The following is a 23,987-nucleotide window of genomic DNA, read 5'->3' on the forward strand; positions in this document are numbered from 1 at the left end:
CTAAGTGGCTCTAAGATGACACATGGTCAGTTAGCAAAAATGTGGTAATGAAGAACTAGAAATGTAGGGATAGTTGCATAAAATGTTTACTGCATGAGCTTCTGTTATGATTATTTTTTCAGTAGTGCCATAATTCAGTCACTGATCTCAAAAGTTTGAGCATTAGAAACTGTTATCATGAGAGTGTGGTTCCATATAACTTCCTTTAAAAAATGTATTCTCAAATGGAAAGAAAAAAGGTTTTAGTGTTCTCTTTAAGTATCTTCTGTTTTGTAATACACTATAGTTTGATGTGCACAGGTTTATGTGTGTTGTGTGGGTTTGGTGTTTTGTTTTGTTTTTTTAAACAGATTTCTGTGGACACCGAAGCTCAAAACACAGTATCAGTCTCATCATGATACTTGAAAATCTGAAGCTAATGACAAGATTTTGAAAAGGAATCCAGTATGGCCCAATTTGCTTGACTCTTGGAAAATCTATAATGTCCTCTGGAACCAGTATCAGCAAAAATCGTCGGGCTCCGAGCCTGGAGGGTGTTGACCCAGAAACATGCATGATAGTGTTTAGAACACACTGGGCACAGGTAATGTTAATTAGTTTTATTGATTTGAAGTAGGCTGTGTTAATAGGAATTCGCTACATTCTCTGTTTTGGGATAATCCTCAATTGCTCAGAAACAGATTTCTTTCATGAAGAATGTAGAAGATGACACTGAAATGTTTTCAAAATGCAAAGGTAATTCACCTTCACAATGTGGTTAGGCTTTTCTAATCACACACTGAACTGCAGATTTTCATCTAAATGCATAGGGGTAGGACATGGTAATACCTTAAGGAAGGTCTAGATCTTCTTATTGGCTTTCCTGGTCATTCACTCTGTCTTGTACCCTGTTGCAAACCTCTGTGCTTCCTTTCCTTGTGCTGGGTAAGGCTTGCCTGACTTCTGTAAAGTATGCTGCTGTGTGCATTGTTGTTTATTATGGATAGATAGTTGTAGATTCTGACCTTTATCCTATTCTGAAAATTCTGTGTGTGTCATCAGGATTATGATTACTTGTAGGCAAAGATGTTTTGCTCTGAGCACCCCAATAAAAGGCCTTATTTGCTGCAGTAATATGAATAACTGTTTATGTAAAACTGATTTCTGTGCTGCTACATTTGCTGTTTCTGGCTATTTTGAGAAGCACTGGTGGTATTTCCAGGGTCAGAGGAACCATCGTTCAAGAGTTGCCTTTTCTCATTTAGCTGTAGTGATGCTGTTATGTTTTGTTATGGGAGCCACTGTTTCTCTTGGTTTTTGGTGGCAATTATCCTCCATGAAAAGGCTAAAGGCAGCGATTGTTTCTGAGACAATGAGCTTCACTGATTATGTGCAAAACAGAATTTAATTCAGGGATACTAGGATGGCAATTGTTGCTCAGCCCTAAATCTATATTTAACGTTGCAGGATTATATGAACATCAGTGGCCATTTGGTACCATATAAGATGTGAGGGCAAGGAAACATCAGCTCTGTGGTCTTCCACAGCTCTTACTGCTGTGAATCATCTTACGATATTGATACTGCTGAGCACAGTTACTCTGGTTGGAGAGCAGGCCCTTTCATTTAATCCCTCTGTGACAAATTTATCTCAAACATTGCTGAAACACAATTTCTGAAGTCTAAGGGAATGTAGTTTATACATACTGCAGCGTACCCCAAGTTTTCAGCAACAGGACAAGTGGCAAATTTAAGTGCTTATAAAAGAAAATTATTTTTTTTCCCCCCAAAGTGAGCAAAAGCACTGCATTTTGGCCTTGTACATGCCAAACGTGACAAATAATTTCAGAAAGCTGGACAGACAAAAACTTAAAAGCCTGAAACAAGTTTGCAATTTTTTGTGTTAAGAATTTTGATCTTTATTTTTTTTCTTCCTTGGAGGGGTAAGTGCATAGTTTTAAAAAATCATTGAAATAACTGACTGTGTGTGTTTGTCTTTAGGTACTGAAAATCTTAGAGAGGCATGATCCTTTGAAAAACATTCAGGCAAAGTATGGGGCAATTTCCCCTGATGAGGCCAGCACTGTTCAGAACTACGTGGAGCACATGCTTTTCTTATTAATTGAGGAGCAAGCAAAGGATGCCTCAATGGGGCCTATTCTGGAGTTTGTGGTTTCAGAAAACATCATGGAGAAGCTTTTTCTCTGGAGCCTGCGGCGAGAGTTCACTGATGAGACAAAAATGGAGCAACTCAAAATGTATGAAATGCTAGTAACCCAGTCTCATCAACCTTTGCTGCATCATAAACCCATCTTGAAGCCTTTGATGATGTTGCTGAGTTCCTGTTCAGGAACAGCCACTCCAACAGTGGAAACGGAGTTGGTCATCCTCTTGAACCAGTTATGTTCTATAATAGCCAAAGATCCTTCCATTTTAGAGCTGTTTTTCCACACCAGTGAGGACCAAGGAGCTGCCAATTTCCTCATATTTTCCCTGTTGATTCCCTTCATCCATCGAGAAGGAACAGTAGGCCAACAGGCCCGTGATGCACTGCTTTTCATAATGTCTCTGTCCGCAGAAAACAATGTTGTTGCAAACCACATAGCAGAAAACACCTATTTTTGCCCAGTAAGTTGTTGTTTTGCTTGATCTTCAAAACTAATCTGTCTCCCTTGGATTCTTCTCATCTTTTTCTGTCACTTTTGATTAAAGATGTATTGCAACACGTTTGTTCTTTCTAACAACTCTTTTACAATTTGTCATGTTTAAGACAGCCTTACTGCAAATGCAGTCTTGCTCTTTGTTTCCATACCAGTGTCTTGTGCTTTTGGGACAGCCCAAGTATTTTTGCGGTTGCACAGTGAATTAAATTGGGAAACGGGTGGAAATTATAGCAGTATTTGGTGGTAGGGGAACCCGCTCTGTGGCCCTATGGTATTTTAAGGGTGAAGGAAGTAAGAAATGAGAACAAGGTCCTCTGAGACTATTGTTTCTGGTGGCAGTGCTAGCTGAAGTGAAATGTATTTGTCCCACTATAACATCAGTTCAAAAACTAGTGTGGAAGTAGTATGAGTGTTATATAGAAATGTAATATTTTTGCAAGATAAAAAGGAGACTTGCTCTTCATTATGGAATTGAAGATTTCTATGGCTGAACACCATCTTGCTATGTTGTACTCTGTAACAAAACTTGGTAGTAGAGTTGCATTGTTATACCTGGCAAACTAGTCTTAGTAGAAAACTTTTGATGTTAAACAATTAAATGACCAAATGTAATAAACAAAGTTACCTTACTGCACCTTACCCACCACAAATCTAAAGCAGAATGGACCTATAAAAGTGGATGAGCTTGTACAACTGACATGATAAATGTTACTAGAAGTTTAAAAGGCCACTGCTCTGAGTAAAACAAGAAATAAAACCAATCTTGTCCTTCCAGGACATGAACTTATTTATTTCCTTCCCTTTTGGATTTATTTCTGATTTTCATTTACATTTATCATCTTACTGATTAAAACTCCATAATGTAGTGTGCATATATATATATGTATGCATGCATTGTTCTATGTGACTGCTTATAGAATGTGAGTAGTTCTGTTAGTAATTTCAAATGGTAATCCTATTTATACCATAATTCAGACAAGCTAAAGAACTCTTCACTTCGAGACGTGGATTGTGAATTAACTGCTCCTTTTGGTGGAGGGTAGTATGTTTTGTTCGAGGATAGCTTCTTGTTCTTAAGGACTAACTTTCTAAGGAGAAATAAGAATTGTACACAGCACTGAAACTCTACTTCTGGCTGTGAGAGTAAGTATGTGCTTATGAATAGCAATTAACTGTAGGCAGACAATGGAAAATGAAGTGTCTGTTAATTAACAGGTTGTAACACAAAAGAAATTCGGGTTGTTCCTTCAAAATGTCTTCCTTCCTGGAACTGTCTGAAGCCTGGGTTTGAGTGTAAGTTTGTGCAGGTTACTTGGGTAGTTCTGTAGGCCTTGTGCTCCTCTACCATGAGAGAGAGAAGCAGCAAAACATTCTGGTGTTAGAAAAATGTGATTGTACAAATAGAGCATTGCTCAATGGCTTTAGCGTCTTAGTTTTTAAACACTTGCATCTTTCTTTATATATCTATGCAGATATATGTGTGTATAAAAAGTAGCACAAAGTGCAAAAATAGTGATTTTTCCATGGAATTTTCCACTCCCTCCCTTAATATTTATCTTAATATCTTTATATGCCAGAAGGGATCTGTCTTCAAGACTATGTGATTTAGGAACCGAAGGTGTTCTGAAAGACAGTGTTTGTCTGACTGGATGAGTTAACAATTATAACTGGTTATGCTTGTGAGTGATCAAAACTTGAATCCCTTTCTGTGAACTTTTGGTCTTTGACTTGCATATTGTCAGCTGGTTTTTTTCTGATAGATGAAACAGTTGTATTTCATCTGAGCTTTGATTGTCTAGCCCTGTAGATTCCAAGTAGCCCTTTGTGAAAAAAGGGAAAATTCTTTAAAGAGTCTTTTGAATGGAAACGAAAAAGATTTCCATCAGGCTGGTCTTAGTGTTCCCATTAAAATAAGGATCATCTTCAAAATTATCCTAATGCTGTATAAAATCGCATAAGAAGGATGAGCTGTAAATAATATTTAGAATGTTTCTAGCTTCAAATAACTTCAATAACTAAAAACTTGGACTGAAATGACAAATATTCTAGATATGGTCACTAAAATTTAAAAAACCTTTTAGGAAATGTGCTTTTTAAATTGTAAATAAAAATAAAATCTTGTACTTCACTGATATTCTACATAAATCATATATAAGCCTTAGTATCACTGGAAACAATGCCTATTGAGGAACATACCTCAGTCTTTATAATTTCTTCTTTTCCCTCCCTTCAAATAAGAGAGGATAATCAGAAATTATAAACAGTTTGGAGATTTTGTTTTGGTTTAGTGTTGCTGTTGTGTTTTTTTTCATATTCAGCTGAGTTCAAGTCTGTAGGATTGAACCTAGGTCCATGGTCTTTGTGAGGCTGTTTCAGTTTTGTTGGTGAAGGCACTTCCTGCTTTGTTTCTAATATTTAATATTTCTGAGTGAAGTAATTTCATATAGACCTGTGTAAGCCGTAAGATTAAAATCAACTGAAAGACAAGCTGTAGATACATGACAGTGATGGCTTCTTCTGGAAGGGACTGATATAGCTTCAGATTAAAAAAATATAAGACAATCCAGTTTTCTCCATGACTTTCTCCTCAATACCAGCTCTTGAAAGAAGGAAATTATATGGAAGGCTCCTTAAAATATTCATGTCTTTCTGCCACAGGACCCTTCTGAAAGGAAATAAAATTAATCTCAACACTCTCTTGCGTCACTAAAACTAGTAAGAGAAACCATTTGTGGCATTGCCATTCAAGCAGTTGGGCAGTTAATTTATTTCTCTTCTGTTACTGAAATACAGGTGCTCGCAACAGGACTAAGTGGCCTCTATTCATCTTTGCCTACAAAGCTGGAAGAAAAAGGAGAAGAGTGGCACTGTCTTCTGAAAGATGATTGGCTCTTGTCACCAGCTCTTGTACAATTCATGAATTCCCTTGAATTTTGCAATGCTGTGATACAGGTAATGGAGAAGGGTTGGCCTGTCCTTCTGAAGTAGAAGAGGTGTTTTTATATATATTCTGTAGGTGTTTGTAAATTGTAGAGTTCATATACTTCTATTGCTGGCATGGAATTTTAAATTTACACCAATATTAGTTGCTCATGAAATGAAAGTTTTGTGCTGCTTGTCCTGGTTATAAGGATGAATTCATATGGTTTTGGCTTTCAGGTCATAACGGTTTCAGATGAAGATAGTAGATTTGTGTGGTGGCTTTATTCTGTTATGCAAATGGAAGGATTTTCTGTTTTAAATAATAATTGCATTTTAGTACCACTGTTCATACTAAAATAAATGGAATGCCTTTACATGTGGGAAAACAGACTTCATATATTTAAGAGATGAAAAACATTCTGTGTTTGCCTAAGCTGTCTTACTAGTGGACAAAAGAAAATAGTTTGGTTTGCCTCTTGGTGAGTACTGCAAAAAGAAAGCTTTCCAAGCAGAAGATAAGTGTCTTCCGAGAAACATAAATTCATTTTAGACTGGCCTGTTTTGCATCCACTCTTGGGTCTTAATCATTATTTCTTTATTACACTTTTGTTGTGTTTTTTTTGGCCTTGATCCCTTAATTTTTTTTTTCCCTCTGATTTAAGTGTACATGATATTTTTAAGGCTAGAAAACTCTGTAGAACCCCTGTCCAGTATTTTAGTAAAACATTAAATGCTACAGAAACTGTAGATTTCTAGGTTACTTGAAGAAATGTAGTCACATTTATTGGTAAATTGAAAGGTATGTTTTAGTGAGATGTATGAAATACAGTAAAGCAACTGGTTGACTATTAAAGCATTGAACAAGCAAAACCAGTGGTAGCTTCATTACTTAAATGCAATACACAAGAGTTTTAACATGCATGTTTAAACATGAAGAGGAGACAGTATTCATCTTGGTGTCTAAGCAGTGTTTATCTACAGATCTGTTTTTGCAGGTCGTAGCCAAGACCTTTACTTGAAAATTGAAGAAGAATCAAAGCTTACTGCAGACAAATTGAAGGGTGTATTATTTTAAAACCACTTTTCAAATAAACTCAAAATGGTTCAGCTGACAAGCAGAAAGAGCGGTTTCTTTATAGTCTTTCTCCTTCTTGAAAGCTTAATTACTGCAGGAATTTTTGTTCTATGCATGGAATGTTCTTTGTGGTGTGGCTTGTTCTGTGTTGATCCAAAAGCATTGGCTAGTGGCTAAAAAGGGACAGTGTAGCCAAGGCCTTTTGCTAGTTATTACTTTTTGCGTGGATTACAACACAGAAAGAGCAACCCTTTTTCTTCCCCTTTCCAAAACAGAGGCTATAAATTAAAGCAAGTCTGGGAAGAATTGCAAGTGGGAGAATGTTTGGCCACGTGTAAGCTGTGATACTTCTGTCTGTGTGAACTTCAGTCAGAATTTGTTAACTTTTTCAAATCAAATTTCTTAAATGAATGAGTAGATAATCTCTTTTCTTTATGAAACAGTATGAATGCTCCAATATGAAAGTAAATTTTTGGCTTCTACTAATAGTTAGTTTTTTTTAAAGCTCTTAACTGTAGGAGAATGTTTGGTTTTGGATAGCTTTGGAACAGGTATGTTTTGCCCTTGAGTTAGGAAAGCACACCTTATCAGTAACTGAGAGAAAGAAAGACGGAAATGTAGGGGAAGATTTGCCTTTGCTCGAATTAGAGAAGGTTATGTATGGTCTCTGACTTACAAAAGAATGTAAACCACTTGTAACTGCAGGGAGAAACTTGGCAGAATTTGTTTGGATGTGTTAGAATATTGTTTTGTTATTTTAACCTATTGTATGCCTTAATTGCACTAATGCCACTAGGAAATAACCAATTAAGATATGACACACGTGCCTTCTGATAGAGTATATAACCTTGCTGTATAATGTAATAAACATCTTTGCCTGCTAACACCTTGGCCTGGAAGCTGTGCTCAGGGTGATCTAACACCGACACCCACACTACAACAAATGGTGACTCTGACAGCAATGCTATAATACAGCACTTAACCAACCTATTGAATTAATAATGTGGGTTTTGTTTGAATTTCTGTTTGGGTTTATACTGGTTAGGAGAAGGGATGTAAACGGTGTTCTTACCCCTAGCTACAGATTACTTTGTTTTACCTACTCTTGAACATCAGTAAAGCAGCTTTTCTGCTTTTTTCTTCTTGAAAGATGACAAGCTAACAGTGGCAAATCACCTTCAGGTGACCCTGACGAGGTTGCAAGAGCTAAATTTAGAATCTCAAATCTTCCCTTGATGCATGGGTATACACCCTTTTCTGTCCATCCATTCATCTTTGTCAACATGCGGGGAGATTGAAAATCCCTCTTCTCTACATTTGGTAGGCTTACTTTAATTAAACAAAGTTTGTGTTTGTCTGTAAAGAAGGAAAATTCTTTAAGTACTTGATTTATAGCAAATGCTAGTGAGAAGAACAAATGAACATGTTCTGTTAAATGGGAAAGGATTTTGGTACTGGATTATAGTCTGTGCCTTGTCTTGTTTTAAATCTCACTGCTACTGTTCTGTGTCTTTGTCTCCAATGTCCTCGTAGGTGGCGCATCCCATGATACGTAACCAGCTTGTGAATTACATTTACAATGGATTTTTGGTGCCAGTAATGGCTCCTGCACTCCATAAGGTCAGTGGTGTGTGCAAGCATGACACAAAATAATAACGGGCAAAAGCATTATCGATGATCTCTGTGTAAAGATGCTGTTAAATGTACTGTCTTTAGTGACTTCCATATAACTGAGTTGGTTTATGAGCTAAGATTCTGTATTTTCATTCCATACCTTCTCTTTGCACTGTACAAATTGTTAAGCAAGGTATAGATATTTCTGAAAATGTTTAAAATTCTTAAGTGAAGTGAGAACCAAAATATTTTTGTTGTGCTAGGCTGATACATCATCAAAAAAGCAGTGACCTTTTAGACAGTATTCCATCATTGCAGACATGTTTTCATGAGGATATTTTTCCAAATGTCAGGAAATATTATACCAATTTTTGAACAGTTGGTATTGTTCCTTGTCACAATTGGTAGAGCTGTTCTCCTAAGGAAAACAAAGAAATAATTTAAAAAATCCCAAGTTTGAGGAGAAAAAGTAGGAACTGCTGGGAGTAAAAATCCACTAAAGTCAGCCAAAAGTGGACTAATTACTTTCTGAAGGTCTACTAATTTTTCTGAGCCTGCCAAGCAGAAAGCCCTGCACCTGTTCCATTTCTGAGAGGCTAGTGAAACACTGTACCCTAGAATTTGTCTTGGCAGTGCACACAATTCTTCATGGTTAAATAGACACTTAGCAAGGAAGTGATAAGCAATATAGAATCTTCTTCAGTGATTCAGAATACAGAATTAACCAGTTTGGAAAAGACCTTTGAGATCCATCGAGTCCAGCCTATCACCCAATACCATCTAATCAACTAAACCATGGCACTAAGTCACTCATCCAGTCTCTTTTTAAACACTTCCCTTGATGGTGACTCCACCACCTCCCTGGGCAGCCCAATCCAATGGCCAATCACTCTTTCTGTGAAGAACTTCTTCCTAACATCCAGCCTAAACCTCCCTGGCACAGCTGAGACTGTGTCCTCTTGTTCTGTTGCTGGTTGCCTGGGAGAGGTGACCAACCCCCACCTGGCTGCAACCTCCCTTCATGTAGGTGTAGACAGTAGTAAGGTCTCCTCTGAGCCTCCTCTTCTCCAGGCTAAGCAACCCCAGTTCCCTCAGCCTCTCCTCACAGGGCTTGTGCCCCAAACCCCTCATTAGCCTTGTTGCCCTTCTCTGGACAGGTTCTAGCATCTCAACATCTTTCCTAAACTGAGGGGCTCAGAACTGGACACAGTACTCAAGGTGTGGCCTAACCAGTGCTGAGTACAGGGGCAGAATGACTTCCCTGCTCCTGCTGGCCACCCTGTTCCTGATGCAGGCCAGGATGCCATTGGCTTTCTTGGCTGCCTGGGCACACTGCTGGCTCACGTTCAGCCTACTGTCAACCAGTACCCCCAGGTCCCTTTCTGCCTGGCTGCTCTCCAGCCACTGACCCCAGCCTGTAGCACTGCATGGGGTTGTTGTGGCCAATGTGTAGAACACAGCACTTAGATGTGTTAAATCTCATGCCGTTGGACTCTGCCCACCTGTCCAGCCTGTCAAGGTCCCTCTGCAGAGCTCTCCTACCCTCTAACAGATCAACACCTGCCCCCAGCTTGGTGTCCTCTGCAAATTTACTGATGATGGACTGAATGCCCTCATCCAGATCGTCAATAAAGAAATTGAACAGTATGGGGCCCAGCACTGATCCTTGGGGCACACCACTACTGACTGGCTGCCAGCTGGATGTGGCACCATTCACCACCACTCTCTGGGCTTGGCCCTCCAGCCAGTTCCTAACCCAGCTCAGAGTGCTGCTGTCCAAGCCACATGCTGACAGCTTGGCTGTTGCCTTTTATTTTACAAGCTGATTGCTTGTGGTAGGCAAAGACGACCTGGTCCGGGGGGGGGGGGGGGGGGGTGTACGGCAGCCACACCCAGGCTGCCGGTCCATCAGCACACTGACACCAATGTGGTGGATGGCAAATGGCATTTATTACTGGCTGTTATCACCTTTTATAACCTTGGAGTTACAATGTCACATCCGTCTGCTTACATCATGGCCTGAGTACCATAGGCTACAGAAAACCTCATCTACACGTACAGCACAAAATCTTCCGGTCGCTGGTCCCTAGCTACCACACTTGGCCAGGAGTTTGCTATGAGGGACAGTGTCAAAGGCCTTGCTGAAGCCCAGGTAGACTACATCCACAGGCCTCCCCACATCCACCAGGCAGTCACCTGATCATAGAAGGAGATCAGGTCGTTCCGGCAGGTCCTGCACTTCCTGAATCCATGCTGGCTGGGCCTGATCCCTTGGCCATCCTGTAAGTGCTGTGTGACTGCACTCAAGATGACCTGTTCCAAAATCTTGCCTGGCACTGAGGTCAGGCTGACAGGTCTGGAATTCCCTGGCTCCTCCTTCTGGCCCTTCTTGTGGATGGGCACCACACTGGCCAGCTTCCAGTCTTCTGGGACCTCTCCAGTGAGCCAGGACTGTTGGAAAATGATGGAGAGCAGCTTGGCCAGCTCATCTGCCAGCTGCCTCAGTACCCTAGGATGGATCCCATCCGGTCCCATGGACTTGTGGGGATCCAAGTGGCTGAGCAGGTCTCTAACTACTTCCCCCTGGATTACAGGGGAACTATACTGCTCCCTGACTCCATCTGCCAGCTCAGGAGGCCAGTTGTTTGGAAGACAATCTGTCCTGCTGTTAAAAATTGAGGCAAAGAAGGTGTTAAGTACCTCTGCCTTTCCCTCATCTTTAGTTACAATATTCCCCTCCATGTCCACTAAGGGGTGGAGGTTGTCCTTGCCCCTCCTCTTGCCATTAATATAGTTACAAAAGCATTTCTTCTTGTCCTTCACAGCAGAGGCCAGTCTAAGCTCTGAAGGGGCTTTTGCCTCTCTAATTTTTTTCCTACATGACCTAGGAACATCCTCAAACATTTCATGGGTTACCTCTCCTTCCTTCCAAAGATGATACACCCTCTTTTTTCCCACCTTAATTCACCCAGAAGCTCATTGCCCATCCAGGCCGGCCATCTGCCCTGGTGGCTCATCTTCCGGCACATTGGCACAGCCTGTTCCTGCGCCTTCAAGATTTCTTTCTTGAAGTAGGTCCAGCCCTCCTGGACCCCTTTGTTTTCAAGGGCTGTTTCCCAGGGGACCTTCTGAGTTAGTTCCTTGAGTAATCTGAAGTCTGCCCTCTGGAAGTCCGGAGTGGAGGTTTTGTTGCTGCCCCTCTTAGCTTGACTGCATATTGAAAACTCAATTATCTCATGGTCACTGGACCCCAGGCAGCCTCCAACCACCACATCTCCCACCAGCCCTTCTCTGTTTGAAAAAAAAGAAGGTCAAGCAAGGCCTTACCCCTGGTAGGCTCACACAGCAATTGTGATAAGAACTATCCTCCATACACTCTAGGAACCTTCTAGACTGTCTCCTGTCTGCTGTGTTAAGTTCCCAGCGGACATCTGGCAGGTTAAAATCGTCCCTAAGTACAAGGTTTGATGATCTGGAGACAGCATCTACCTGCCTATGGAATAATTCGTCAACCTCTTCATCCTGGTTGGGTGGTCTGTAACAGACTCAAACCAGGATGTCAGCCTTATTGGCCTTCCCTCTAATTTGCACCCACAGGCACTCAACTTGATCATACTTAATCTCTAATTCCATTCAGCAGATCTCAAACATTTGGGAACTTGACAAGGGCTGAAATACAATTCCAAGGTGATATGGATCAAGGCTGTAGCCTGTCATTGAGATTGTTCACCTCCTTACCTGGCTGTAATGTTTTCTATTTCTGTATCTTGATTTAATCTCTTACCAAGGATGGGAATTAGACACAAAGCTAACCAGGTTTAGGTCAAGGTTGTGGATACCAAGGGCAGTGTCAGAATGGAGGTGTGGATTTCAAGTCTTAGTGGGTACTGATTTCACCTATGAAATACTTCAGCCAAATTTTAGGTTTTAAGTGCTACCATGTTGCTGAATGTCACTCTTATTAGTCAGTAAATCATCTAGCCTCCAATTGGGTTGAAGATTTCTGTTGATGTTACTTAAATCATGTAAAGCATGCTGTTCTGATTACTTTTTTTTCACATGTTGAAATATGAAAATATACTCTGAAATCAGTGAAATTGTATTTCTCTTGAAAATAGAGATGATAGCTGCTAAGGTGTGTGAGATTCAGGCCTAGATCTTTCCTGAACCCTAGTAGTTGGTTTGGTGCCTTGCTCTGACAGTAACCTTTCCTTGATTAGTGCTAAGTTTGACTTTTTCCTCTTTGAAAATGGACTACTTGCATGTATTGACTTCACATACAATTGATGGAGAAGATGGATTGCACCATCTAGTGGATCTGATACAGGGCTTCCATACCTAAGACCAACACTTCATAGCAAAAGGAAACAAGTAGAGGCACATTTGACCGCTTGAGTCTTTCTATGCTGTGCTGTACATTAACAGAAGATAATTATTTTACATCTTTGCTTTTATGACAGGTGTAAGACAGATTTATGCGTAACAGCTCTTCCATACATTGTAATTTTGAGTTGCCATTGAAAACATTCATGCTAAGTCAGATGCACAGAAAACATCTGGTTGGAAGAGACCTCAAAGATCATCCAGTCCAACCCTTGACCAAGCACTGAAGGGTCAATGCTAAACCATGTCCCTAAGTGCCAGGTCCACACACTGCTTAAACACTTCCAAGGATGGTGTTTACACTACTGCCCTGGGCTGAAGAAGTATTTCCTAGCACCCAACCTGAACTTCCCCTGGTGCATTTTGAAACCCTTTCCTCTAGTCCTGTTGCTTTCTACCAAGGAGAAGAGGCTGCCTCCTCCTTGCTCCAGCGTTTCTTCAGGTATTTGTAGAAAGCGATGAAGTCTCCCCTCAGCCTCCTCTTTTCCAGACTGAACAACCTCCACTCCCTCAGATGCTCCTTGTAGGCCATGTTCTCCAGGTCCCTCATGAGCCTTGTTGCTCTTCTCTGAACACACTCCGGAACCTCAATGTCCTTCCTGTAGTGAGAGGCCGAGAACCGAACACAACACTCAAGGTGTGGCCTCACCAGTGCTGAGTACAGGGGGATGATCACCTCCCTGTTCCTGCTGGTCACAGTGTTTCTACTACAAGCCAGGATGCCACTGGCTTTCTTGGCCACCTGGGCACACTGCTGACTCATATTTAATCAATTGTCAACCAGAACTCCCATGTCCCTCTCCAAGTCACAGCTTTCCAACCACGCATCCTCAGGTCTGTAGCTTGCTATGGGGTTGTTGTGACCCAGATGGAGGACTTGGCACTTAGCCTTGTATTATGTTCTAGTTTTTCTTCAAGGAGTAATGTTTTGAGGAAAAAATTGCTCTGCAGCAAGACACAGACTTAAATTTTTTGCTTTTGCAGCTTCAGTCAAAAATGTAGACATCTAGGAAAGAAGTCTTCAATCTTTTGCTCTTGATGTGATTGAATTTGATTTCTGTCTGAAATAGCAGCAGCAACATAAGCAAATCATGTAAGGTGACTTCCTGTCTAATCACCAAATCAAATTTAGTTGATTCAAATATATAAAATAAACTAAGCCAAACAGCTGCACAAGGACTATTAGATAAATTTTGTAGCTAGTAGTCTTAGTAGCTCTTAATCCCTCATGGAGTAACCCTTTCAGTTGGCTTTTGCAGCCAGTGGATTCAAATATGTGCAAAATGTCTGGTGCAAGGAGGGTTACTCACTTTTGAGTTAAAGCTCAGCCTGGAGATGACAGGTGCTGCCCAGTCTCTTTCTTTCTCTTGTTTATTCACAGAATGGTTGAACCTGGCAGCACCTCTGGAGAATGGTCTGTTCAACCTCCTTGCTCAGAGCAGGGTCAGCTAGAACAGGTTGTTCAGGGACATATCCAGTTGAGTGGTTAGTATCTCCAAAGTTGGAGATGGTGCACACTCTGGGCAACACTCTTCCAGTGTTTGACTACCTGCACAGTAGAAAAGTTTCTTTATTTTCCTTTTCTTCCTCCATGCCCCTGCAATCTCCAGCTGGAATTTCTTGGATTTCAGTTTGTGGCTTATTGCTTCCTGCCCTTTCATTGGGGGTATCACTGAGAAGAGTTTGGCTCCATCTTCTTTGCTTCTTCCCAGGAGGTGTTTATGAATAAGATTCTTCTCTTCTCCAAGTTGAGCAGTCTAAATTCTCTCATTCTTACCTCATATGATAGATGTTCATCTTTGTGGGCTGTTGCTGTATTTGCTCCAGTATATCACCACTTATCTTGTACTGGGGAGCTCAGTGCTTTAGTGCATCTTACCAGTAGAGAGTAAAGGGGAAGTATGTACCCCAGGAGGCTTAGTCATCTTTGTCACTAAGGTGCATTGCTGGCTCGTGGTCAGCCTGTGGGTGTGTTCTTGCAAAGCTGCTTTCCAGCCAGTCAGTCCCCAGTGTGCACTTGTGCCTGGAGTTTTTCATCCCCAGGCATGGGGCTTTACATTTACTGAACTTTGTGAAGTTCCTGTTTACCCCTGTTTAAACCCTTCCACCAACACTGACAGACCGTATATCACTGGCCTGTAGCTGGACTTTACATTCCTGGTCACGATGGTTTGAGCCTTGCAGTTTCTGCTCCACTTCACTGCCCACTTATCCAGTGTATTTTTTATAATTTTGTCTATGAAAACATTGTACAAGAGAGAGTGTCTAAGGCCTTGCAAGATAAATAGTAACTTCTCTGTTTATCAGTTGAGCCAGTCATCTTATTGTAGAAAGCTATCAGGTTGGTCAGGCTTATTTCCCCTTTGTGAATGCATACTGACTACTCCCTGTCACCACCACCTCCTTAATATGTTTAGAAATGTCCTCCAGGTGGTTCTACCTCATTCCCTTCCCAGGGATTGATGTGAGGCTGCCCAGCATGTTGTTCCCTGGATCATCCTTCTTGAAGACTGGAGTGACATATGCTTAATTTAAAAATTAATTGCTTAATATGCTTAATTTCAAAAAGGCCTTATCAGTAAGGTCTGCAACTTACCAGGCCACATGGACTCATATGTCCAGTATAAGTGTTTCCTAACCTGATCCTCCTCCTCTAAGAGTAAGTGTTCCTTGCTCTGCAGTTCTGATCTCACCTTAGGGACCTGGGATTGCCAAAGACAAATCTTGCCAGTAAAGACCAAGGTGAAGAAGTTCCTTTGGCTTTTTTCATGTAGTTTTGTCCCCAGGTTCCTTTCCTCATTCAGCAGTGGTCACACACTTTTTGTAGTCTCCCTTTTGCTGTTAAAGCTTTTCTTTAGCTGCAGCTGGCTTTCAGCTTTCCTGATCCTTTCTCTGCTCACTTGGGCAGGTTTTCCATAGTCCTCCTGGTTCACTTCTCCTTGCTTCTGTCTCTTTGTTTTCATGTTTCAGTTCTGTTAGGAGCTCCTAGTTCATCCATGCAGAGCTTATGTCTCCTTTCCTTGGCTTCCTTCTCTTCTGCTAAGTGAAAATGTTGGATTATCAGACAAGACTTTTGCTAAAAGCAGCATTTCGGTATAAGTAGTTCAGAATTTCAGTACAATGCTCAAGGCTTTGAGATCTGTATATGTGATGTGGAAATGTCTGTAACATTTATGAAACACCATTGTAAGCTGTGCCTTTTGAAAATTTTTGCAGATTGTCTCCTTACACATACTTCACTGTGTGAATGAAACAGCACAGGAGTGGTGAAGCATAGAGTCCAGATGAAGTCAGGGGGTGGGGGAAGAAACATATTTTTGCTTGGTGTGATTTTTTTTTTTTACGGTTTATCTCAGGAAGCTGAAAAAAGAATTTGCTAGTTCAGGTTTTTTCCCAGTTAAGGAAGTTTCCAATTGATGGGGCTGGCTAGCTAGCTCTCAAGGACCTATTTTTATAGTGAGGTCCATAAAGATTACTTACATAGCAGATTAACTGCAACGTGCTTAACTAACCAAAACGTTCTGAAGTTTGAGACTTCCAAAATTCATTTCTCAAAGATAAATATTCTAAACATAGCATATTCTTCTAGCCTAATTTATACTTGGTCTGTTCTAGTCTTGTCTCTTTGTGTGGGTTATCCCACCTACACGTGTAATGAGCAATTGACAGTGATCGTATCTCAGGAGCTGCGCATGGGTAGGGAGGGCCTGGATATGTGTTATGGAGCTAGGGATGTGCATTAAATGGCTCTGCTGGGTAGCCCACTCTTGTCCTTTGCTTGTCTGGATTTTATTGTACTATTTACAGAAGCATTATCTCCCTAACTTCAGACATCTGAGTTGCTTGAGACATTGAAAAAACTGCTTCAGTGACCTTTTTTCAGGGAGGCTTATCTTTGTGCAAGGTCACAAATACCTTATTTCTGTGCACATTTAGTTAAAAACAGAGGGAATAAAATGTTTTGTCCATAAAGATACAGAGTGAAAGAAAAGATTAATTTAGTAGTTTCATTTTTCATTTTTCCATTGAATAATGGAAAATTTGTGTAAGATGTTGCTGTTGGCCAAGTGAAAAGAACTGCTCTGTGGAAGCCCTGGCATGGTCCTGTCAAATAAGCTCTGTCCAATGGACCTCAGTTCTGTTGTACACTAGCCCATCTAAACTAAAACCTGTAACACAGCATGCTACTGTGATAATTCAGTAATACTTGCCTGATGATTACACAGCTCAGTGAGGGGGAAATGACCTGTAAATTATACTGTACATATTAGAAGGAACATCTTTACAAATATCCTGCAGGACTGTCAGTTCTCATTTAGAAATAATACTGTCTTGCACCATACTGAAAAGTGATGGACAGCTGCTGTAAAAAGGTCTACACCAAATGTTACTGGAAAACTGTGAGTAGTCTCATGCTTTGGAGAAGCCCATTTTATTGGCTTGGATTTTATTGGCTACTGAGTGGATATATGTTAAAGGTGCCTCTCACATTATGCATCAAATACTACAGTTGAGTTGAATTTTAACTTGGTATAAACTGAAGCAGTTTATAAATGTAAACTTAGGCAAGTTGAGGCAGTTATGGTTTTCTGTTCCCCCCAGGGTGCAAACATCCTTTATCCCTGATCTCATTTGTCCCTGCTCTCTTTTGCCAGGACAGCTGTTCATATGAGAAACTGATTGAGGTTAAAAACTCACCTTTATTTCCTGGATACTTTTAACCTGAATCAATCCCCTGAGCCAATTCACTGTGCGTTGGAGTGAAGCATGAACCCTTCTGCTAGTATAAGCAGGGGGCAAGAAGCTGAAAATTAATGGAGAGGTGGGAATGGTGAATTTTCTGATCAGTGAGGTGGGCTTATTCAGATTTAAACTGCTCTCAGATCTAGAGGATAAGTTCTAATAAGAACATTCATGGTCTCTTTATGGACAATAACAAGGAAAGGAGGAATCATGATAGCCATATTCCTATAGAGAGCATGAAGCTGTAAATTAGAAAATATATTGTGTGGATCCCAAGGGAAAACAGCCAGTAATAAAGGAGCAGTGCAATTGGTCTAACACTGAGAGTCTAATGTATTAAACTGAACTCACAATGACAGTAATTTCTGGCTCTTTGCTATTACTTGGCACAGTGTCTTGTAAAAGCTGGATCTCTTTACGGGGTTCTGCCTCACCATCTAATCAGTCATCAGAGGAGAGAAAAGATTTGCTAAAAATTATTACATAATTAGAGAAAGATATTAAAAGGCTAAAAGTAGCTTTCTCTTTTTTAATAATCTCTAATCAAATATCTGTCTGGCTATGAAGGAAGTCCCTTTTGTAGAAGATTGCATCTTAAAGTATCTGTAACAACTGACAGTTGTATAGAAAAACAGGTCAATTTTTTAAGCTGTGTTCTATAGACAATGCAAATGTATATTAAGAAAATAAATATTTCCAGCAACTTTTAATTGTTACAGCTGTGAATAATGAAAACAGAAATTGTAGAATACTGGTCTGATTAATGCAATGGATATGGATTTTCTTTTTTGTATTTTCAGCCCTACAGTTTTATCTTACAAGCAGAGGTGTCGCTTGTCTTTACCATTAGTACAAAGGATCTAATGCAAGGCACGATGCTGGTGGGTTTTTATTTTTGCTGTTGTGGCAGTAGTGAATTTTAATATTGCCCAGATATCCTTATCAGAAGCACAGCTTGAAATGTACTTGCTTAACAAAGGACTTTTCTAGAAAACTACCATATTTAACTTTGTTCACCCTCCTTTGCTACGGTGTTTTTCTTGCCATTTGAATTCTCAGAGGTGAAGAGTTTTCAAATTAAATATCAAGAGTTGTGGATGTGTGTAAATTTTGGCTTCTTTTTTATCATCCTTTCAAAAATATTCAGTTCTGAGGCCCATCTAAAAGTTTACTTGGGCTAATTATAATGTAATCAATATTTAGAATGACACAAAATTTTTGTAAGCCTCTTCAGCATCTGAATGTTGTGCTCATGCTTGACCTTGGTTCTAAATGTTTTGTTCCCTGGGATCATTTGTTCTTTTGTTGTTTACCTGAATAATGATTTGAATTTATTAGAAAGGATTTCCTTACTTTCTCCAAATCTGTCTCACAAGACATTAGTTCAAGAAGAGACAACCAGCAGGTAGTCTGAATGAAGCTTAGTAGCATAACTTTGGCATAACTTTGATATCTTAGAAACCAGAGATCTTCAGTAGTACCTGCAAAAATTGGGTCTTACTTTCAGTACACAATGTATTATGTGTAATGCATCTCTGTAGAAAAGGTGTACAGAGTTAGAAGAGTTTTTTCCAAGTGTGTGTTTTGCCTAGTGTAACTGGTTTCTCCAACATCCATCTCTAGTTAATTGCAAAAAACCCCAAAGAGAGTTCTCTAGAGGCTCATTCAGATTAAGGTAATGTATCCCATGGAGTAAATGAAAGCTTAGCCTCATGGAGCCAAAATTAGCCTTTGTGAATACTTCTGAAGGTGCCTCAAATTTTCAGAAGTTGTATTTGCTATCAGATATGGCAAAAGGGAGAAACAAACCCAGAATGCAAGATGGTAAATAAGATACAATTGTAAAGGCAGAGATATCTCCTTGCTAGGTTAATTGATCTTTTTCCTGAGCTGCAGATGTAGGTTTTGTTTCACATGTCAATAAGCCATGTTTTTATTTGATTTTCTCTTGAGAGGATGTAGAGGGATGGTCTCTGTGCTGGTTGGTATGGACAGACTTGCTTAACAAGGCATGCTGAGAGAGTACTGGAACTTCTAGAACACAATAGCATTAAAGTTGCTTGTACAGTGTTAACCTGCCTGCATAAAGCACTGTACAGTGAGCTGCAAAGGGAGATCCTAGCTTCGTTTATTGTGCAAATTTGAAGGAGTTTTGTGGATAAGGCAGTGTGTTTTCACTGAAAAATGAAAAAATGTTATTACAAATCCATTAAATCTTGATAAAACTTAGTCTTCTCTCTCAGAAAATAGTTAAGCAGATTCAGCAGAAATAAAAAGTAATTGCAATGTGGCACCCTGGACAGAAAACCTCAGTTCAAACAGTTAAAATTTACCAAGGTTATAAGTAACTCCTTTGTGAACTGTTTGGGTTTATTACTCTTTAGTTGGTTCTTCTAGTGGTATCAGTGAAGCGCTGGCTACAGTAAACATGATTTCTCTTTTTGTCTAGTCCCCAGCTGTTAGGAGGGCTGAATATGTTCTCAGTATTGAACATTTATTTTCTCAAATAGGCTCTGTAGGCAGCCTTTCTGCTGCTCTTTTTTCGTTTGTGAGATGCACTCTGAAAAGTATATGAATTTCCTTCACTAATACAAATGTGGGATCAGTTGTCCAAAGAGCATTAGTTTCAGGAAAAGGTCACTGCCCTTGTGAATCTGCTGGCTTTTCTTGCTTTCACTTACAGCTTGTGTATTTTGTACATATGCATAGTTTGCTGTCAGCAAACATCTGTGAAACCTGCAGGCCAAGGAAGTGCTTCCTTCTCTCCATGAGGGATGAAGGAGAAGTGACACAGAGACAACGATGCATTACTTCTGTCTGGCCTTTCCTTGACAGAAGGTTTAAAGGCTTTGAACTCTATGCTATCATAATGATGTCACATGATGGATTTCTTGAGCTATGCTTTTTACAGAGTGCTGCTATGAAAACAAACAAAACCAAAACCATCAGAACAAAGAAACCCCAACAAAACAAACATACAAACACCAAGCAAACAAGACAGTTTTCAGGGCAACAGTCAACAGCTTTCATCAGAAAGCCATTCCATTTTAGCCCACAAGTCCCCACACCATTTGACTGTTGCCAAAAAGGGAAGAATCTTGGCCCCAAACAGAAACAATTTTCTTTGTTTCACAACCTTGGCTCACTTCCTGAGCAGTTTTTTTTTTGGAGATGGAAATGTGGCAGTAGTCCTGTGGAATCATGTGTGTGTGTATGTGCATAAGCACGTTTGTTTTGTCATGTTTGCAGTAATACAGAATCTGAGTTAGGACTGTAGCCACAGGATTGGCTAATTCTGGCCATTTGTAACTTTGGGTTGCTTAGCCCAATAATTATTTTTTTCTTCTATTTTTTTTTTCACCTGACACTTGTGGGGAAAGGAGGAGAAACAAATTACTGAAGTTGGAGTATATGTTAATGTATATTATTCTGTGAAAGAACTATGTTCTCATGTCTGATTTTTGGTAGCACTGAACATACAACCAGAGATTTAGAAAATACATCTGGCAATTGTTCACACACCCTGTGAAAGCATGCAATGAAAGCAATTGTTCACACACCCTGTGAAAGCATGCCTCATTCCTTTCCTTACATTGCTGTATTATAATGCCTTTTTTTTTTGTCCATCCTTGCTGCAGTAAACCAAGAAGGTGAATTTGTTTCCCCATCCTAGTGAAAAATTCAGCTGTTACTGCTTCACTGGTGCTTGGTTTCTACTGCCGAAATGAGCTGTATTAAGAGCAGTGTAGCTGAGTACTAGAATAAAGCTTCAGAATGAGAGTGAATTAATAACCTTAACTGTAGAGCCTGTATCTGCTTTCCTCATTGGTGCCCCCTCTCCTTAAGGTCTGCAGGCTGCATACAGCATTCCTATGTTCTGTGTAACCAGCCCGAAGAAGCTTGTGGTCTTAAATGCTTTAAAGACCACGTCTGCAGCATGGCATTGCTGTGTACATGGCTAACATGCAGCATAATGGAACAGGGAATTTGGTATTTACAGCATGTTACGTAAATGTTGCCCTTCTGAGTATTTTCTAAATCCTCTTAGCTCTGAAGTGACAGCTTTGGTTCTTTTCTTTTTTAATAAAGTCAGTCTTTTCATTTATCCGGCTAAGTTTGGTAAACAAAAGAGGTTTAATACTTCCTTTCATAGAGGCAGATTCTTGTGTTTTGGGGTTTATCTTTGTGCACTTAAGCTTATTAGGTTCCCGGGTAACTATTTTTGAAAAGCTGACTTTGCAAGGGCAGTGCACGGTGTGGAGGTGGCCTCTGGAGGTTTCGGTGCTTTGTGAATAGATAAGCTCCAAAGGATTGCAATAAGCAAAGCAGCATGGGTTATGCTATGCAAATGGCATCTGGATATTTTAATTGTATTTTGATTTATAAATAGCAAAGATTTGGGGGTTTGGGTTGTGTGTATGTATATACCTACTCCTTGAAGAAGTGAGCAAGATAAGAAATTGTGCTGTGGAAGATAAAAAGAGGGAAAATAGTGGCAGAATTCTGGATGTGGGGATTTCTTTTAAGCTCTAGAATCATGATTTTGCACTGGGCTTTGATTGTACTCTGATACTTATTTTTAATAAAGTGGTAGATGCAGGTATTCACAATATCTGAAAATGCTTCTGAAGGATGAGAGAAGTGCGATGCAAAAAAGAGCTGACATGGGGAGCTTCTAGCATGATTCAGCTCTGAGAATGTGTGAGATTTGGGATGTCAGTTTGGGGGAGAGTTGTTTTTCTCCCCTGTGGATGTTAGACAGGTAAGAAATGGGTTCAAAAATGCATGCGAGTCATTCAGAAGCAAAGACCTCAATGTTTCTGTGGCAGCTTGGGGCTTCTGCCAGGTATGCAGGTACAGAAGAGGGATGGGGATTTTGTGTGCATTTGCATTTACATGATTTTTTTTTCTAGGTGACTGTGGAAGAAGTGATGACTACCACAGCATACCTGGATCTCTTTTTGCGCAGTGTTTCAGAGCCTGCCCTCCTCAAGATTTTCCTCCGTTTCATTTTGCTGCACCGACATGAAAATGTGCACATCCTGGATACGCTGACCAGCCGCATCAACACGCCGTTCCGGGTAAGGCAAGCAGGAGGGAAGGCCAGGTGCTCAGCATAGATGTAGCTTAAATATTTAAATGGAAGATTCCATATGTTTATTGAGGATCTGTTAAAGCAGGAACTTTCTCCCTCCCTCCAAACGTGTGATTTCTTCAGCCCTTCCGCTTTGTGTATGTGCGATGATATTACCTACCACTAGAGTAAGTTGTTAAGTGTATGAGGTGGTTTCATGCATACAGGAGATGGGATAGTGGGAGATGAAGTCTGAATTCTGTTAGATAAAAGGTAAATTTTAGAAGCACTTTCATTCTGGACACTGCTGAAGTACAGCTGCCACAGAAAACTCACCCTGGGACTTATAAATGTACTCATGGTGAGGAGTGTTTCTGATCTTCGGAGTTTTGCCAAGCAACAAGCATTTTGAAATAGTTCTTCTGAGAGGTGATGGGAGCCCTATAAGGATGTCTTCAAATTGATCCAAGTTGTGAATTGCAGTACTGCTAATGTATTTCTCAGGAATCAACTCTATTATTGTAGCGTGTTTACTGAAGTGTAAAGTTGCCTCCTTTCTTCTTTAGTTAAAAGAAAGTGCATTCTTGCTCACATGATCAGATTGCTGCTTCCTTTCCTTGCATCCATTCCCCTGTGCAGTAAAGTTTATCTCAAATTTGCACTTAGATCCTTCTCAGTTTAGGCACATTGCACCACAGTGATGGGAGAGCTACCTGACAGACAGTAGAGTTACCTTTGCTAACAGTTGGATCTTCTGGAAGAGAAAAGGACCACTTGTTGCACTGAACTACCTGTCTGAGCCTGGCTTGGCTGCAGTCTTGGCTGAATCTTGTATGATGCACAGCTTCATGGATGAAATAATAATGTGGTGGATGGGTACAAGAGAAGCCAGAACACCAGCATGTGCATTAAATGTGTGTATTAGGAACAGGAGCTTCACGTGAAATTTGCTTTGAAATGTGAGTGCATGCAAATACACATCTATGCTGCTGGTACTGCAGCTCTGAGATGGATTAACTACGAGCACTAAAACAGCTTCTGTCGACAAAAATGCAAATGCTGTTGTCTCTGCTAATCATTAATTACTGTTCCACAGGCAAACGAGATGGGAATTGTAAAGAATTCTGCAGCCCTGAGCAACTCAGGATCTCAGCCAAGGTGGTTCTGTGGTGCTAAATGAGTTTTCTGCAGTATAGCTTGGCCAAGTACAAAATCCAGAATTGCAGCCTTCTGTGCGTTTCTGTAGCACATGATTATTGATGAAAATACTCATTAATAATTTACAGGGTTAAATTTATATGCAGACAGGTGGGCAAAAGGATCCATAAAAATACTATCCTCTTTGTCTCCTGAGTGTATTTTAAATCATCTCTTTTTACAAAAAAAAAACTCAAACCCAAACCCAAACCCCAAACAGAAATAGCCTAGTTTTATTTATTAGCTGATTCCTGAGCTGCAGTATGTTTCCAAAGACAAATGAGTAATGTTTCCCTATAAACTGGATTTTCTTGGATACAAGGAAATTTAAGGCAGTA

General features: G+C 40.2%; 1 protein-coding gene across 1 annotated transcript in view; it reads left to right on the forward strand.

The window, feature by feature from the left end:
• Positions 1–372: 372 nt before the first annotated feature.
• Positions 373–23,987, forward strand: part of FHIP1A (FHF complex subunit HOOK interacting protein 1A) — a 37,756-nt gene continuing 14,141 nt past the window's right edge. The window contains exons 1-5 of the mRNA XM_009898226.2: positions 373–583; positions 1,980–2,606; positions 5,435–5,593; positions 8,172–8,258; positions 22,292–22,459. Coding sequence (XP_009896528.2) covers positions 482–583; positions 1,980–2,606; positions 5,435–5,593; positions 8,172–8,258; positions 22,292–22,459 — 1,143 coding nt within the window. The 5' untranslated portion in view covers positions 373–481. The remainder of the gene's footprint in view (positions 584–1,979; positions 2,607–5,434; positions 5,594–8,171; positions 8,259–22,291; positions 22,460–23,987) is intronic.

Source organism: Dryobates pubescens, chromosome 1, assembly GCF_014839835.1.
Source record: "Dryobates pubescens isolate bDryPub1 chromosome 1, bDryPub1.pri, whole genome shotgun sequence".
In the NCBI taxonomy this organism is placed as follows: Eukaryota; Metazoa; Chordata; class Aves; order Piciformes; family Picidae; genus Dryobates; species Dryobates pubescens.